This window comes from Lissotriton vulgaris, chromosome 1_1, assembly GCF_964263255.1.
Source record: "Lissotriton vulgaris chromosome 1_1, aLisVul1.2, whole genome shotgun sequence".
Lineage (NCBI taxonomy): Eukaryota > Metazoa > Chordata > Amphibia > Caudata > Salamandridae > Lissotriton > Lissotriton vulgaris.
Window position 1 is genome coordinate 1,843,292,527 of NC_141685.1, and position 19,809 is coordinate 1,843,312,335.

The 19,809-nt window shown below is 46.6% G+C and overlaps 1 protein-coding gene across 1 annotated transcript in view; it reads right to left on the minus strand.

Annotated features, from left to right (window-relative positions):
• DOCK4 (dedicator of cytokinesis 4) overlaps positions 1–19,809 on the minus strand; it is a 1,616,764-nt gene that overhangs the window by 284,049 nt on the left and 1,312,906 nt on the right. Inside the window, exon 35 of the mRNA XM_086919301.1 lies at positions 886–946. Coding sequence (XP_086775427.1) covers positions 886–946 — 61 coding nt within the window. The remainder of the gene's footprint in view (positions 1–885; positions 947–19,809) is intronic.

Below are 19,809 nucleotides of genomic sequence, written 5' to 3' on the forward strand. Positions count from 1 at the left end.
TCCCTACTCTACTCCTCCTAGCATCATCTCATACCGCTTTCACTATTCAGATCTCCCAAACCAGCCTTTCTAAACCCTTCCCTCTGACTCTCCCCCACCACCTCCCCTTTACACATCCCAAACTTCCTCCTACTGCTATGAGTTCAAGAAAAACACTTTCTATGCCCTTCCCTCTTCTATTACTCCACTTTCCTTTTCAATCCAACTATCAGAGTAACATTTACAAGGCCCAGATGAATTTCATATTTCCCTATACTAATTTGCCACTAATCCTGTTTCAGTTCCGAAGCAGCGCGATAGCCGTCAAAAAGTACATCAACATCTCATTGGGGGTAGCAAGCGTTATATAAATACAAACCCTTAGCTCCTCTATCACTCCACTAACCTTTTTCAGTCCAAATAACAAAATCACATGTCCACCGCTCAAATTAGTTTCATATCTCTCTATACTAATTCACCACTAATCCTCTTTGAGTTCTGGAGTAGCGTGCTACTCACTAAAAAAATGCTTTGATGCCTCGTCAGGAGTAGTAAGCGCTATATAAATGCAATTACAATTCTTAAAATCCCATAGAAGCGTTCTGTTCGAAATTCGAGGCTGTGGTAGCCTCTCCCACATAGCACCAACTTTTGCTCCAGTTTGCTGGTTCAGGAGTTCAAAACATTTCAGTTAGTTTTCCAATCATACTATTGTCTTCCTGATTCCAATTGTCTATGATGTAACCTTATCATCTGGCCACTAAACTCCTGCCCAAGGATTTAATCTAAAAGTCTATAGCAAATTCACCAAATTATATATTCAGGTGAAAATGTATTCTGTTCTAATTAATTTAAATTATAAAAATGAACAATGTGAATACAGGAGAAGAAAGAGAGCATACAAACCAGAAGGCTAACGGTGCACCCAATCTTTTTACCATCCACTTCTCCAACCTTCATACAGTCCCTAAAAAGAAAAAGAAAATGTTCAAATGAGCCTCCCGGTCACTGTACTTTAGAACAAAGAGGACATGCTGTGAACACTTCAACTCAAGCTATTTTAAAATTAGGAACATTAAGGAATATCTTTTTTTTTAGAACCACAGGCATTCATTAGCTTGCTCTTTTTTCGACAAGCTGCAAATTCCTTTTACAAGGGCAAAACAGATGCAGAATATTTACATATATTACAAGAAAAATAAAAAAGTATGACCAACAAAATTGGATTGATAGCGATGTGTTTTTAAACAAATGCTACAAAATTGAGAAACATCAGACAATAGCTATAACCCTGTACAGGGAGCATCACCTCATCCAATATTGAAATTAAACTTTAAATTCATGTCATTTCCAAAAACAAACTTTCTCAATTGGCAGTGTAACACAGGTTATTGATAGATCGATGGGTAAATGGTATTTGAAAAGACCAGCTATTTTCTGTAAGTTCACCTTCTTAAACATACAGGGGATGAGTATTATGGAAACAAATCAAACTATTCAGATGCATTGCACTCCGATGCGGACGCAGTCCTAAATAGGCCACTCCTAGTAAAGTCTTTCTGGCTAGTATCCAAGCTGTGGCAGGACTAACACCTAACTAGCAACATCTAAGGAGAAGCAAGATCATTTCTACCTGGTGTCACTTTCCCAATGTAAAAGATGGGCAAGTGTCACTATGGTGTAGGATAGAGGCGTTGATTTCTTTTTTTAACTTATCCTTTGTTAATAGTTTAACTTAGTCGCCCAAGCAGAGAATCAACCATGGACAGCACACAATATAGCAGTGGTCTATAGTTTCTTTTGATAGCGATGTGTTACACAACTAGATAGAATACCAGGTTACATAACTAGACAAGACACCCGGGTTCCCACAAAAGGAAGCATGGAAAGGCCAGGAATATGTGCAGATGGGACACAGATATGTCTGTCTTTTGACACAAGTTGATACATTCAGATAATAATTGCATAACTGAAGGATGTTACATTTTTGTTCTATGCCTAGTAGAAGATCGAGAAAAGAGAAATGTACAAGTCCAGGAAGAATCCTCAAGCTGCGCATACTATGCTTTAAAGTGCGGAGTTCCCCAGGGATCATTGTTAAGTCTGACCCTTTTTTACCTTTATGTGCATTCACTGGCAGGAACAGTACAGAGCCATGAGTTCGCACTTGTATCTTAAGCAGATGACACACAACTTGTCATCTCATCGTCTACCAACAAGTACACTTTCCATCAGATAAATGGACGTCTTGACCATGTCACCAACTGGATGTCAGATAGCTGTTAAAATTGAACGGAAAGAAAACTAAGGTCTTGGTTGTAGGAAACAAGCCCTCCCTTTGAAATTAACTCACCAGGCTGGCCATCCTAGGGCCCCAACCTATTCCCGCCCTGGCAGTAAAGAGCCTCGGATTTCTTTGCACCCTAAGAAAAATACTAAGGGCTCAATGATGAGTTTTTAGCGGAGCATGGCATGGTGGTGCAGACCCCACTGCCACCATTCCACCAAAGCTCGCACCGCCCGTCTGCCAGATTATGACTTTTTCAAAGTCTGGCAGGTGGGCAGCGTGGTGGTCCCATGGCGGTACCTCTTTTATTGGCAGCGGTGCCATTATAAAAGGCACCACAATGGGACCCCACTACAAGGTTCCTGCATGAAATAGACCCGCAAGTCCATGCAGGAACGTATGTGCATGCACACAGGGGGGCACATGTTATGCCCCCTTGTGTGCATCCATATATGTTTGAGGCACAGAGGGACCTGTAGGGCCCCCTTTCTTTCATCTACGCCATGCTTTTCATGGCGGTGGAACCACCATGAAAAGCCTGGCAAAGTTGAAACTTGTAATATGCTTGGCAGGACAGTGGCACCCCGCCAAGCATATTGCAGCCTCTGACCACTGCTCCTATGCCAGGAAATGGAGGTTACTTTGTGGAGACGGGGGTCCCAGGGCGGTCTGACTTCCCGATTCGTAATCGGGCAGCTAAACCGCCGGTGTGGTGGGAGCTGGATCTGCCACCGCTGCGCCACTACGAGTCTGGCGGTCCTTGGACCGCCAGACTCGTAATATGGCTCTAAGTTGGCTCCCAGCACCTACATGTAGAGTGGTAGTTCAGGGTCTAATTAATTCACATTTTGATTATGGTAATTCCCTTTACCTCGGCAGTCCCGAATACGTAACAAACCTGCTGCAAGTGATACAGAATGCAGCAGCATGTATACTTTCCAATAATCCCAAATGAACATCAGCGGTCCCCGCAGTAACTTGCTTGTAACTTGATAGTAAGGCCAAAAACTACTCCTTGTCCCCAAGGTCAAGAAAGCTAGAGTTGGGGGAAGTTCCTTCACATTGCTAGCCTTCAAAGTATGGACCGCGCTTTCTGTGCACACCAGGCTTGTTAGCTCCAAAGGTAGCTTCAGGAAGCAACTCAAAGCCTATCTATTTTAGCATTCTGCCGGCAATTAACACCAAGAGCCGAGGCTTACCTGCGCTGGCAGGCCCGTTGGGTAGACATGCTGTATATAACTCCCAAGAATAGAATATAAATCTCAAGAATAGAATAGTGTCCGTTTTCTGTATAGTTAAGCTAACAATAGGTGTAGGTAGGAAGGCAGCTGATCCGAGCTGAAAATAATAGGTCATGTGCACATGATTGCCAGTAAACCAAATCCCCTGCTAATCAACTTTCATCATCTTCAAATGCACCTATTCAGCAGACACCCAATCCACAATGTCCCTTTATCCAGCCATCATTAGCTGAAGCTCCTATCTTAACCCTGACATTACAATTGTTCTCTTGATCACTAGTAGTGCAAGCTATGCAAACCTCCTACACATTTTGTTTTTCATCTTGAAGGTAGCAATGCCCAATATTTAGTTTGTGACTCTCCAGTGCCTCTAGCAGGCAGCCGTCCTGCTGAGAATAAAAAACTCCGAAGTCTCATTGAGTTTATCAATGTTGTCCTTTTTGGGCCTGCCCAGCACCCAGCAAAGAATCACATAACTGGACAACAGGCTATGCAAGTGTGCAAGGACCCCCATTGCATGTTGATGTTGTCTGTTCACAGAAGGTGGCAGCGGGTTTGCAAAATCTGTTGCCTGCCGTGCAGCTGCCATGCCAGTGATTCAGCCCACTGGGCCGACTGTTGCAACATCAAGTGAAGCAAGGGCATCATGGTCTGACTGTTTTTTCTTGCTAGACTTCCACAATGCCGGAGTGCCACTGAACTGCCTGACTACCTTGTGGGGCAGGGGCGGCTCTAGGCTCAGGGTGGCCCTTGGCAGGGAGCGTAGGTAGGGGGCCCCGGAAGAGGGGGTCCCAGCGGAGCGGAGCGGGAGGCCAGTGAAGAGGGGGAGGGTCAGGGTGTTTGGAAGTGGAACAGAGCCGGAGGCCGCCAAATCCCTGCCAGGGGCCGCCACGCAAATATGTATCCATCCTCAGAGGATTATTATATTATGGATATATATTGGCGTGGTGGCCCCTGGGGTTTGGTGGCCCTGTGCAGGTGCACAGCTTGCACATGCCTAAGGCCGGCCCTGAGTGGGGGCTGATGGCCGCGGCCAATTTCCAAAGTCAGAAGGCAGTCGAGTACTGGACTTGTGATGCACGCTGGTGAGCACCTGCCAGAACCCACGTTGAGGGTGACTTCCAGCACTGAAGCCCCCTCCCATCTTTTGCCTACTCTTAGTACTACTCCGACCGCGCTGTACTTTTACACCAAGTCTTAACTGCTAGCTCATACTGAGTGCCGGTCCTTGCGCTCCCTAGGGCACCCTTCCAGCAATGAAGCCTCAAGCAAAAGCCAACACTAATCAGCGGCAACCACACTTTAAATCTCTCTGACTTCTTTTTCCTTGCTCTACGTGTCCCGGTGCTTCTGCTCTAATGCTGCTGCGACCACAATCAGCTGCACAACGGCCCATTCTACTGTGCTCTTGCAATGCTTTCCTTTTGCTACTTCATCCGAAACAGCGTGGACTAGCTTCAACTAACATCAGGGATCCTGCGCCATGTGACATCATTCCCACCCCTCCTAGCCTCAACATCCCTCCTACACCGATCCACACAAGTACGTTTAGGTCATGTGCGACTATTTACCCAGTCTTGGCTTTTTATACAGCACCGGTTGGCCTGCTGTCTTTTCGGATACCTTTGAATGAGATGTTTTTATACAAATGGACTGCCTGATGGTGTCATATATGGCATGGGGACACTTGATAGCCATGCCCGCACTACTGTCACTTTTACCAGCAACAGCAGATCGTTACTATAGCGAATATTCATAAAAGTCCCCATAAAATGGTGGTAACAGGTCTTATTATTATCCAGTCCACTGGTACTTATTTAAACAACTTCTAATAGTGAAAGGCTGAGCTATTCCTTACCTGGGACTTAGAGATCACACCAGAGCACTGCAGCAGATGCCTCAAAAGAATGCACTAGTATAAGGGTTTCCGAGCAAGTGGTCACCCTTGCGCACCATAAACACCGCCAAATTAATCACTGCAAGTCCCTTAGAGGCTGAACATGATCATCTGGGATGTTTTGATATGGAGCCTAAGTTCGTTTTTTGGTTGTTGCAGGCGGCTCCAGTTTTGGCTGTGAATTGATTTGTTCAAGATCAAACATTGACGGTCTCGTGGTGACCTGAGATTAGAATTCACATTCCATATCTGTACCTGCTTCGGGTCAGCTGGCCTATGAAAATCCAAAATAAAGGTAAAAAGAAGCTCTATCTGTTTCAAATATAATGCCTTGAGATGTGTGTTTAATTCATCAAATATTGATAAGGCGTCATAGCTTTGCCTTTTCTTTAGGAGACCTTTATACCCAGAAAGTTGCACTGTTTTGAGGTTATCGAAATGGAAACAACACATTCATTTTGTGGGCCAAATAGCACACATATTCTTTTTTCTACTCATCAGTGTATAGAATAGTGGTACCTGTGAGGGATTCACTATGCTTTTCTGCTATCCTACCTTGGTTCGTCACGGAAAAGTGTTACAATGTGTGATACATTTGAACGTCGAGCTGTATTGTATTCAACATCCTTGGTTTTTAAACATCCTTGGTTTTCACACATCAGTGTTTGTCCCTCCCAGCACTTGTCTCACCCACCAAACAGACGATTTTATATTCGAAAATATAAGTGAAACTATTCTTCCGAATGCTCTATTAAGCCTATTGTTTTAAATATTTCAGGGGGAAACCCCCTTAACCCTGCATCATTGGTGTAAACAGGTAACACCTCTCATTGAAGGAGGCTGTGGCCTTGGAAGACAGATGTTAGGTACCTGCACTTATCGTTTCACTTATTTATCACTGGCAGTCCCCACCCAGCAAGTATGAAATAGATGAGTGCTGGGCCAGAGCTCTCAGATAATTGGGATACTGTTCCTATGTCGACTGCCACAACTAGAGACATAACCATGGTTTATGGACGGAGAATGGCTCCAGGTCACTGCATTGGAGGCACATGCTGGTGTTGCTCAGGGAGGCTTTGTGTAGTATATGTAGAAGCGCTTTGCAAAACCTAAATTACATCATATCAAAACTGACACTGCTTGATGTTCACTACAGGAAACTCCCTCCCTTGCCTTTACAGTTTTCTTTTTCTATAGGTCGCTTCTATAATACAATAAAGTTCTTCATAGTTGAGTATACTAATGGGGATAGCGTGCCGAGCACAGGTGGTACAGCTGGAATTGTAGGCCATGTGTCTTCTGTAACTTTTAGGAATTTAGTATACTGTGTGACCTGTCTTTGCACAATGTTAAAGGCAGTCTGAGTTTCAATGAAGACTATGAAGGAATTGTCAATGAACAGGCCACCCATGTCCCCACAGCGTCCGAGTTTCCAACATTACCTATCCATGTACTTTGCTGTCTTCAGAAAAATCACCAATCCCTAAATGGGAGCCTGCAGGCCAGTGACTGCCATATGCTGCCACAGTTAACTTGCATGCTTCAGTCTGAGTATGGCTAGGTTAATAGAGCTTCATGTCAGGCAATTGTAGACCACCCAAATTGCGTGGGAGTTTCACTGTGGCTATTTTCATCCTGTTCTTCTTCCCACCACATTTAATACACTATTTCGTTACAGGCACTCGGACATTTAAGAAGACTGGTGCCAAGGACAAACGATTTGTCACCATTTCAGCAGGCTGGCAACTTTAGTCGCCAGATTAAGATCATATCTTTTCTGCTTCTGTTGCTTGACTTGTACACCTAGATAACAAAAAAACACCATCTCCTATTCAAGTGGTAAAACAGAGAAAGGTTTGTCGCCAACTGAGCACGTAGAGTGCAGTTTGAACAATATTGACTTGTCCTGGTTGACCTTTGGAACTCACAGTTTCTGAACAGATCTAGTATAACTAGTAGGCTGTCCATTCTGATACATACAAGAATGGCATCAGCAAAGGCTGACTGTGCCTCATGATGCCCACTCCTATAGCCCTGCCCATTGGAGAGTGACATAATGTGCAAGGTAGCTGCTCTATTGCCGGGATGAAAAGCAGTGGGGATAGCAGGCAACCCTGGCAGTTGCCGCTCTCTAGAGTCCAACTCCTATATGCTCTTGTGTTGGTTTTCTAACATATCAGGGGTTGTGTGTACAATCTCTCACAAAACCAATATATCCAAGACCTAAAGTCATGTATTATATACCTTTAAACAGACAATGCTAAAGTATTCTCTGTAAACGGGTTGACCAATCGCAGCTACTATTCACTCTCTTTATGTCTCTATGGGTACCTTACAAGCCAGGTATCTTTTAAAAGCTGGGCAAAACTGCACAGCCAGTCTGTCTTCTCAGGGTGTTTATCCTATTGAGACCCCTCATGGCTCCAACCAATTCTTTTTTACTCAAAACCGTCACCGATAATCAATGCAACATTAACCAAGTCATCTTGATAAATGTGACTCTATTACATGCGAAACTAATTGAAGCGACAGAAGCTATCTTATTAATTTCTTCCAAAGTATGTACACAATTTTAGCTTCATCATCCATACATAATGTCACGTTATTGGGGGCACGCCTTCTTTAGTATCCATGTTATCAACTTCATTATTGTGTTGCATAGCCTTAATGACCACTTTCAAGCCAGTCCACCCTGTCCCTCTCATGAAGACGTACCATCATTCAGATCAAAATACAACTTAAGTTCCTTGTCCAGATCTGAAAATCGCATCTTTAAACGTCTTTGGATGTAGACTTCATGTTCATTCTTTAAGGAGTATCGTGCCACAGTCCTAAGTGGTAATGGTGAGGGGTCTGACAGTACATTACTCTGCTCCTATGTAACTGTAATATACTATATATAGGTACCCGTGAGAGTGAGGTTCTGCAGTAAATCCATGCACTGTGGACTAAAAGGAGTATTTTTCTGACCTGTGTGTTCAAACGTCCTATAGCCACAAGGTATAAATAGATCTATTCATGGTGTTAGACATATGTAGGTTATTGATCGGGCAGTAAATTAGCACAGCTGAATTCTCCAGCCCATATAAATGCTTTTGCATGTGGAGCTTTCAGTTCACCCAGGCTGGAGAAAAAGGATATATCATCAATATTAAGGACACATATTTGACAGATAAACATTAATTCCATTAGGAGAAGCAATCATCTATATATATGCCCTCTGGGAATGTTTTACGGTCCGATAGTGACAGTGACGTCTCCTGTAACTTCTACTCCCTCTGCAGAAGTAAGTATACTAGAATTAATAAAATTAATTCAATTTATAGAGATATGTACACATTTCTACTTTACCAGAGCTCTTTTGTACAGAAACAAAATGTTGTTACTATGTGTTGGAAGTGGCCCTTTCTAGGGTATTTTCCCTCGACTTTTTACTCTTGTCCCTCCCGGCTTTCCGCTGATCTATGTGCTAGTCTTTGGACTTTGAGCGCTTTTGACACTGCAATTCGGTGCCACAGTAAAGTGTTTGTCATATACATGCTGGTGATTAGTGTATACATGATTGGATAAGTGAGTTAGCTGTAAGTCCTGTGTCAAAGGGTAGGACATATACCTTGAGCAAGTAACTCAAATGCTCCTCCATATGCCTGCAGCGCTGATTGTTGCACACAAAGAAGTAGCTCTTCAAAAGTGCCACAGGTTTGCCCTAAAAATAGCGACTGAAGCGATCTCATCAAGCGGACTGTCTGCAGACGCAGCACAAGATACTGGTTTTTAGTTTTTAAGTATATACAGAGGCCCACCTGTGGCAATATAACATTGAAGCCAACCCCCCTTTTTTTAACAAAGAAGATCATCACCCAAATTCTAGCAAGGAGAGAAGGCAATAAGATAGAGGCGACAGCCACAGTCTCGCTCTCCTACGTTTGGAGACAAAGTTAATTGTATCCTAAACCTAATATCATTCGAAGGTGTGGACATATATTCCTGACGAGATATTTTTAATTGAGACTCAAAAAGTACAGTCTTGATAAAGATGGTGTAATAAGGGGTACCATCGAAACGCGCCGACACACTTCTCAGAAACACAATCCATGTGTAGACTGGAAATACAGAATTATTACTGCAAATTCGGATTCTGGTTTTTACCATTGTGAAACCACGAATGTGTGTATGTCAGTGACATATCTCTTTATCTCTTTGTTGTACTTTCATTTTTAATAACTAATTGTTTTATGTATATGATGCCATGCATTATTTTAGATGTGATATTTAGAATATTTGAAGATTAAGTATAAAATGATCTATGTAATGCATGTTGCTAATATGAATATACAGATTTACATAATTTTATACAAACATTGCTTCCAGATTGTTGATTGTAGTTTTATATGTATCTCTCTCTCAGAAGAGTGGTGAGAATTGAATGCAGATGAATGAGAGTAGGATGAGAGCAGGATGTGAGTGTACAGATTACTACCTTTAGATCTTATTGTTTTCCAAAGGAAAAACCTTTTTTTGCAACATTGCCCTGACAGGGCCTGTGTGTGCAGGATACTGTTACTCTGTTTGCCATTATTTCTCGCCATATCAGAGTACTCCTTGGGGCTAGGGTGGGGTGACAGGAAGAGGTAGGGCACATGCACATGAGCGCTACATGCTCTGGTAGTGAATGGCATCGGACGGTGTGTTCACTATGGTAGAGCCTCATTTTTGCATTGGGTTGGCATGGGCGATCTGTGGAAAGGTTATTGAGCTGTATTTACTACGGGCAGAAGAGTCGCAGTATAGTGTTTGATATGGATGAGTTAGTGATGGCAATTCGTCTACGGTGGTGTGAGTGGATTCAACATTACTATGGTGGAAATACCACTTTGGGAAGATGAGCATTTCTGTGCTCATGGTACTGTGTGCCTGTCCGCCTGTCTCTAATGAATGAATGAATGAATATAAGACTTGTAAAGCGAGGACATACCCCAGGGGCATCAAGGCGCTGCAGATATGGATCAGATTAACAGAAGTTGAAGAGTTGCAAAGCTAAAATGTTAGGGCAGGTGAAAGACTAGAACAGGTGAAAAGCCAGGTCTTCAGGGATTTGCGGAATAAGGAGTGGGTTTCCAAAGTGGAAATTTGGAGGAGAAGCAGATTCCACAAGTTGGCCCCTATCAGCGAGAATGCACCCCCCCCCCCCCTGACTTTCCTAAACCTAGGAACAATTACACGGTTCTTACTAGCAGATCTCAGGTCCTTGGCAGGAATGTATCTGCGAAACAATTTATTGATGCCTTCAGAACCCCTATTGTGGCCGCCTTATGAACCATGCATAAGGCCTTGAACACAATTCTCCTCCCAAGTGGGAGCCAATGGAGGCTACTGATGGTGGCTGACACTGAGTGAGATTTAGGGAGACCCAACACCAGCCTAGCGGCTGCATTCTGCACCAATTGAAGTCAGTGCAGGAGTCCTTTGTTTATCCCTAAATACAGGGCATTGCAGTAATCTAGCCTAGATACCACAAGGGCCACTACTGCCTGTTTCCGAACTGGAAGGGAAAGATAACGGAAGATCTTCCTAAGAGTCCGTATCATCCCAAAACAGGTTGAGACAGTTCTATTTATTTGTGACCTCAGAGACAATGAGGAGTCCACAATATGCCTAGATGCCCCCAGCACCAATCTATAACTGGGTGCTGGGGGGACAGCTACATTCGTGCATTCCTGATAAGACAGCCATAAAACTAGGTGCTCAGGGAAACTGCAGAATTCTGACTCTGAGGGGCCTTCCTGATATGGTTACAAGGGGGTAGAATTGGCACCTACATTCCAAGGGAGAGGGCCTTGACCTCACTAAAGATATTTATCAAGCCTCAAGGGTAGGATGGAAAACAGGACAACATTGGGCCCATGCATTTAAAAGGTGGCCTTCTAAACTTACCTCGTCTTCAAAGGCCATTGCAGGTATAACTACAGGGGTTCTGACCTCAGGAGTTAAAGACGCACTAGGGATTGCAACCATATTACACTGGTTCAATGCTAGGACATCGACAAGAAGTACTATTGTGGCAGGAGGAACTTGATTAACCACAGACTTGTTTTGCTCTAGAAAGGGGACTATCACTTGGTGGATTTTGCTGGGATGTTGCTGGCCTGCAGCTAATTGCCAATTGTCATGGCCTGGGTCCATAATCACGTTCCACGGGACAATTGGCTGGCCTCCTGTCCATGAGATCCCAGGGAGAGAGAGGATCTCCTGTTTCCCACAGATCATAACAACCCCACAGGTTGAGGCGGAAATGGGTGGAAGTGATCATGGGTTGGGACAAGGACAGTCCTGACGTGTACAGTAATCAATGTGTGCCGAGGCATGTGCTCGTAACTATCAGCCGCTCACCTGAGGGTGCAGTAGTGTGAGGAGTTCGAAGAGTGCAGGAAAAGTCTGCTGAGTCCGAGGGACCCAAGCTTACAACTGGAAACCTGTGCTAGCTTGTACTCTGTAGTGAGGGGAGTCCGGGGAAGTTTGCCTAGTCTGCGGGTCCCAAGCTGGCAGCCTATACTGTATTCGGCTCCAGATCAGGAGGAAGACAGTGCCTGACATCACGGCCTCAGGCCAAGGTAGCTGATTTCCTCGCCCCGGACCCGCACCGTAGGGCACTCTATTCTGACAATACCGTGAGTGGACCCGAGGGGTTTCATTGTGCTTTGTGTGCACCCACTGCTGCCTGCTCGGAGCAAGCAGCTTGCATCTCTGCCGGAGGGGAAACAGTTCTCCAAATTGGTAGCATGCCAGTTTCCGATGTCACTGTCTTTTACCTACGGGGGACAGTGATCCCGCACTCATGAAGGTGCCGCTGGATGCCTGACGACCTAATCTGGATGGGCGAGAACACGTAACTGTTTTCCTCCTCTCTAGGTGGTCCCGTCAATCTAATCAAAGCATCGCCAGCGGGTGCAACGTGCATCGTTGGCTTGTGTAGGCCGGGTCACAAGGTGTAGTCAGAACCTGTGATTTCTTCACCATTACAACAGTATGGGGTATGCAGTATTGGGAACATGTGTGGCTGCTAATGTGTTAGCCGTAAAGTGAATACCTCTGAAAAGCCTGCATATATATTTCTGTCACTTTTGAAGTGGGAGGGATTGCTTGGATCATGAACATCCCGGGGAGTATGCACATGGGTTTATGTTGCTTACGAGGCTGAGATAGCGGAGCAAGTGAATACCTATGACTAGTTCATGTATGTTTATGCCATTCTGCAGCTAATGGAAGACTTTGACAACTGCATATAACTGTAAAGTATATATCCAAGGGGCATGTTATTTTGATTTTAATGTGTATTTAATACAAAGACCAGTGTTTTATATATACGGTGTGGAGTACTTTTGTTGATGCACACAATAATTTGTGAGGGTGGGGGCTGTGCCAATATTTTACACGTTGATCCTGAGGATAAACCTGACTGCTCTGTGCCAAGCTACCCAAGGATGAGCATAGGTTATCAAACAAGTGCATCATACTCATCCTATCTAGGACGGTTGAGTCTGCCTGGCTTTGATGCTGCCCCACCAGCCAGAAATCTCTGGGGCTAACACTACTTTTTAGGGCTCACTGCAAATAGCTTTATCTGTTTGTTTAGGGATCTCAGGTCCTCAATTATTTAAAAAAATATTACGAATTGTACAGGGAGAGTGGGCTTTTGATCAATCCCCTTCACCGACTGGCTTCTCTCTGCATCCTTCCTCTCTGGGTATTGCTTGGGTGGCCCGTCAAACAAGCTCATGGCATTTTGTAGATATATGCATTGTGCCACTAACTTTACATTATGACATTGATGGTGGTGGGGATAAGTAGTCTTTTTTTACTGATTTCCACTATATACATTGTGCTTTGTTGGCATGTAGAAGAAAATATGAGGGACAGCCCAGGGAGTTATTGCCAGAAGGCGATTCAATCTAAATGCCGCCTCTCTAAATGCCCTGGAACACTGGATCTGTAGTATGAGGAGCAGGAGGGTGGAAGGATAGATGTAGAGAGCTGCATAATATCAACCTCAATGTGTCCAGCAACTTCACCCAGGCCAAGATGCACTGCATATGCACCAGGTCTGAGAAACTGCATGGATGGTGAGCTTCTGGAATACTACTGCTCTTACGAGACAAGCAATTAGCAAGTTGGCAAAGGCTCCATATCAGGCAGTTCTGCACACAACTCGACCTTTCCCACAGGCCTGGTGAATGCACAGCTCAGCCTCTCACGCAGCTGCACTAATATTCTGGTCTTTCATGCAGCACTGCAGTATCGCATCCCATAGCTGACAAGTCTCAGCCTCCAGCAGCCCTCCTCAATCCCTATCTAGAACCCATCCAGCTCTCCCTTCCAAGTTCCCCAGGTGTTGCTTGCTGCCTGCTGTTGTAGATGCAAGGAATACCAAAGGGCCGTCCTACTAATGGAAGTATGTACTTTACCCCAGAGGCTCGACCCTTTGGCAACCCTAGAAACACCCCCCCCATCTGCTGCCCATTATCAGCTCACTCATTGACTTCTCTTGCTGCTGCTGTGTGGCTGCTGTTAATGTCCAGTGGGCCCAGCAGCCTTAGGCTTTCTGTGGTATAGCAGCATGAATGCCTCCTCTTGTGCAAATTGCAGCTGCTTGAAAAATGTGAAGAGCTTCAATTGCAACTACATGTACCCATCTCATGAAACCAGATTCTAGAATGAAAGAAGCCTGAAAAGCTGCAAGTGGAGTTGTTTTATTGTGTTATTTTCCTGTGTTATGAGAATAAGACTAAAGGAGCACTATACTCAGGAATAAAGTGTAGGAGAGAATGCTGAAAACAATGGTGTGTCCGTGTAGGTAGAGCAGGCAAAGGATGAAGGGAGGGCACAGTGGCTAGGCCTGGCATATCTTCTCCAACCTCAAAGCCTCTCATCTCTTTGAGTAGAGCTAGATGTCATAACTGTGATAGGTGCAGGACACCCTGCTATGCCAAAAAGACCCTTACATTTTCCAAGCTTAAATATTAAATGCTTCGCTGTGGGACTCAAGATATGATTCCCTTGTATGATCACATGAGAGATGAGCAGAGGGCTCTCTATAATTGTCGTTGGAGAGGCTTCAGATACATTTCAGATTGCCACCTATATGCTTAATTTCAAATCATAACAAAGGAAACATTGACCACAGCTACTTGAAGTTTTCACTGACGTGATCCGAGCATGTAGTGAAAACTTGGCCCACGGGCATCAGAGCGCTTTACGTGAGAACCAGATTACACTTTTTTATTTAGGCATGTGATGTTTAACAGATTTTCTCTAAATCACCGGATGTTGGGCCAAGGCCGGGAATTGAACTTGGTTCCCCATTTCTTGGTTTAGCAGCTCTAACCATTCGGCCACTTCTGCTCTTACTTGCTAATAAGGGAGGCTGCCCATTTTTTAGGTTTCGCTGGGGGGCGGAGCCGTTAGGCTCCTCCTCCAGAGAAATCTATTGAGTATAGTAAGCACTATGGAACACGCCCCCCCGTCCGATTGGCTAGCTCCATAAATGGAGCCTAGCCATTGGACGAGGGGCCTGTCCATCAATGCCGGACCAGACACGGGGGCGTTCCCGAGATTCTTTGGCTTTTGCCGACGTCATGCGACGCCGGGAACGCCCCCGTGTCTGGTCCGGCCGGGCCGTGCTTGCTGCTGTCCTGCCTTGTGTCCCTCCTCCCGCCGTCCCCACGTTTCCCGCCTCCCTCCCGCCGTCCGTTCCTCTCGTGTCCTTTCCCGCCCCCCTCCCGCCCCCTGTGTCCTCTCCCGCCCCCTCCCGCCGTCCGTTCCTCTAGTGTCCTTTCCCGCCCCCCTCCCGCCCCCTCCCGCCGTCCGTTCCTCTCCCGCCTGTCACGTGGATAACTAGTTGTGAGGTACTTGGTGCAGCCGCGCGCGCCCCCGCCCCCTCCCGCCGTCCGTTCCTCTAGTGTCCTTTCCCGCCCCCCTCCCGCCCCCTCCCGCCGTCCGTTCCTCTCCCGCCTGTCACGTGGATAACTAGTTGTGAGGTACTTGGTGCAGCCGCACGCGCCCTTTACTGCCCCTGAAAATCTTGCATCTTTATACAGAGAACTGCTGTGTTGCACGAGACGCAAGTGGATGGGTTTAAGCTACGGCAACAAATGACTGTCGGACCAAAGCCAAAACTGAACCCGCCTGCAGGATCCATCCGGTGATTGGTGGAGGTGTTTACGCACGCCTATTCTGCCGCCTTCTTTCCCCTGAAGCATGGATGCCTCCTGCACGCTGCACGGAACATGGCTTGCTGTTTACACCCAGCTCCGCCCCCTTCGGAGGCCAGCCCCTTGCTGTGTCCTGGTCCCGCTGCTGAATGAGCTGTGTCCGAGGTAGTTGAACAGCATTGGAAGGAGTGGAGCGGCGGTGGGTGCGAGAACCGCGGTGCGGGGTGAGTACCGCTGCTGCGGGTGGCGTCCCTCCAGTGGCGTCTGGTGTGCGGCTGCTGCTGAGAGTGCAGTGAAGGGCCTTGTAGCAGCCTCGTGTTGTTGGTGTCACCGTCCCTATGCGCAGTGAAGGGCATTGTAGGTGCCTCGTGGTGTTGGTGTCACTGTCCCTGTGTGCAGTGAAGGGCAATGTAGGAGCCTCGTGGTGTTGGTGTCACTGTCCCTGTGTGCAGTGAAGGGCAATGTAGGAGCCTCGTGGTGTTGGTGTCACACTCTCTGTCTGCAGTCACAGACTGATACGCCCCCCTGCCACGGCGTCATCACTGCACTCTGGAAGTGCCGCAGTTGTGGCCTCTGCTTAGGTTAGTGCATTGTAGCAGAAGCCGCAGAGCAGGAACAATGCCAGGCCCCTTAAATGACCACCTCACTGAGGTACCCTGTTATTGAAAGACATGCGTCGCTGTATTATTAATCACTGGTTCCTATGATGCATTTGTCCAGAAGCCCTACGTCAAGTCACCGTGACTCAGAGGCCCATATATTATTTATGTGATGATGGGCCCATGTTTTATGATCCAGGCATTCAACCGGCAACTTCTGCCCCCACACACTCACACTCACACTGTAACATAACCTCCCGTGCATTCACCCTGCACCGTATGCTCCAGCACACTGACCCTCCTTGTCTGCTCCCACACACACCCACTCTGCACCGTCTACTCATACGTACTCAGCCTGCAGTGTATGCTCTCCTGCAATTAATGTGCACCATATGCTTTCACACACTCACTCTGCACCATCTGCTCCTGTGCACTGACCTGGCACTGTCTGTTCTTGTGCACTCACCCTGCACTATATGCGCCCACTCATCCTGCAGTCTATGCTCCCCTGCAAACAATGTGCACCATTCGTTTTCATGCACTCACTTTGCACCATCTGGTGCATTGTAGCAGAAGCCGCAGAGCAGGAACAATGCCAGGCCCCTTAAATGACCACCTCACTGAGGTACCCTGTTATTGAAAGACATGCGTCGCTGTATTATTAATCACTGGTTCCTATGATGCATTTGTCCAGAAGCCCTACGTCAAGTCACCGTGACTCAGAGGCCCATATATTATTTATGTGATGGTGGGCCCATGTTTTATGATCCAGGCATTCAACCGGCAACTTCTGCCCCCACACACTCACACTCACACTGTAACATAACCTCCCGTGCATTCACCCTGCACCGTATGCTCCAGCACACTGACCCTCCTTGTCTGCTCCCACACACACCCACTCTGCACCGTCTACTCATACGTACTCAGCCTGCAGTGTATGCTCTCCTGCAATTAATGTGCACCATATGCTTTCACACACTCACTCTGCACCATCTGCTCCTGTGCACTGACCTGGCACTGTCTGTTCTTGTGCACTCACCCTGCACTATATGCGCCCACTCATCCTGCAGTCTATGCTCCCCTGCAAACAATGTGCACCATTCGTTTTCATGCACTCACTTTGCACCATCTGGTGCATTGTAGCAGAAGCCGCAGAGCAGGAACAATGCCAGGCCCCTTAAATGACCACCTCACTGAGGTACCCTGTTATTGAAAGACATGCGTCGCTGTATTATTAATCACTGGTTCCTATGATGCATTTGTCCAGAAGCCCTACGTCAAGTCACCGTGACTCAGAGGCCCATATATTATTTATGTGATGGTGGGCCCATGTTTTATGATCCAGGCATTCAACCGGCAACTTCTGCCCCCACACACTCACACTCACACTGTAACATAACCTCCCGTGCATTCACCCTGCACCGTATGCTCCAGCACACTGACCCTCCTTGTCTGCTCCCACACACCCACTCTGCACCGTCTACTCATACGTACTCAGCCTGCAGTGTATGCTCTCCTGCAATTAATGTGCACCATATGCTTTCACACACTCACTCTGCACCATCTGCTCCTGTGCACTGACCTGGCACTGTCTGTTCTTGTGCACTCACCCTGCACTATATGCGCCCACTCATCCTGCAGTCTATGCTCCCCTGCAAACAATGTGCACCATTCGTTTTCATGCACTCACTTTGCACCATCTGCTCCTGCGCACTCACCCTGCCTCGTTTGCTCCTGGCACTCACCCTTCATCGTCAGATCCCATGCACTCACCCTGCATAGTCTGCTCCTGACACTCACCCTTCATCGTCTAATCCCACCCACTCATCCTGCATAGTCTGCTCCTGACACTCACTTTTCATTGTCTGATCCCACCCACTCACCCGGCATAGTCTGCTCCTGACACTCACCCTTCATCGTCTAATCCCACCCACTCACCCTGCATAGTCTGCTCCGGACACTCACTTTTCATTGTCTGATCCCACCCACTCACCCGGCATAGTCGGCTCCTGACACTCACCCTTCATCGTCTAATCCCACCCACTCATCCTGCATAGTCTGCTCCTGACACTCACTTTTCGTTGTCGAATCCCACCCACTCACCCTGCATAGTCTGCTCCTGACACTCACCCTTCATCGTCTAATCCCACCCACTCACCCTGCATAGTCTGCTCCTGACACTCACTTTTCATTGTCTGATCCCACCCACTCACCCTGCATAGTCTGCTCCTGACACTTCACTTTTCATTGTCTGATCCCACCCACTCACCCTGCATAGTCTGCTCCTGACACTCACTCTTCATTGTTGGATCCCACTCACTCGTTCTGAATTGTCTGCTCCCATGCACTCATCCTGAATTGTCTCTTCCCATGCACTCATCCTGAATTGTCTGCTCCCATGCACTCATCCTGAATCGTCTGCTTCTGACACTCACTCTGAAACATCTGCTTCTGACAGTCATCCTGCATCATCGTCTCCCGCCCATGCACTCACCTCACATCTGCTTTTGACAGGGATACTGCATCATCTGCTCCCGTGCACTCACCTCACAACATCTGCTTCTGACAATCATCCTGCTTCATCTGCTCCCGTGCACTCACCCCACAACATCTGCTTCTGACAGTCATCCTGCATCATCTGCTCCCGTGCACTCACGCCACAACATCTGCTTCTGACAGTCACCCTGCACCCTCTGCTGCCGCACACTAACCCTGCACCCTCTGCTGCCGCACACTCAGCCTGCATCCTCTGCTCCAATGCTCTCACCCTGCACTGAATGGGAACCCGCACTAACCCTAAGTGGCGGCTGACACAAGTAAAGAGTGGCGGAGGAGGTGCGGGGGAGTGTACAGCGGGTGGAGTGCACAGCAGGGGTTTTCATAAAAAAAGACTTACCTGGTTTGTGGATCACTCGCTGCATCTAATTAGCTTGTAGAGGTCTCACTGCCGTCCCGCCCCCTTGCTGTCCTTACTGGGTCTTCATGACCCTCATTTGCCTCCCCCCCCCCCTTTTTCCCCACTGATCTTTGTTTCAAATATCTGTTATGGCTCTTAACACTGAACGAGTGTCGCTCCGAGACTGGGATTACATAGGGACCTTTAGAGGCTCTAAACACGTAAGATTTTGGTGCCCCATATATTTCTAATTCCAAAAATAATCAATAACTTGTAAACTAACATTTTATTATTTCACAATGAAATAAAACTTCGAGTAAGATGGATAAAGTTTGTTTTTGTATACTTCCACTTTATAGGTTCAGCTGCACCATTTGCAAGTTTGCATTATATGGTTCATGGTAAATCCGGCAATTGAAAATGTCTGTGGTGTCCCTTTTCCCTTGATGCCCTAAGCACATGCTTATTTTGCTTAATCCAGCCCTGCGCATACGCATTCAGAATATTTTAGAAGAGAATGGTGCATGTGTACCTGTCCTGAGCATATTGAGCTGTGCTGATCCAAAATACAGTGATATTATGGGTATTGCTACTTCTAAATCCATGGAAACCCCAAGAATCAACACAAACAGTAGGCAAGTCTCCCTGTCCTAGCAGCAGGGCTTTCAGGATGCTGACATGGAGTATCGTCTAAGTGAGAAT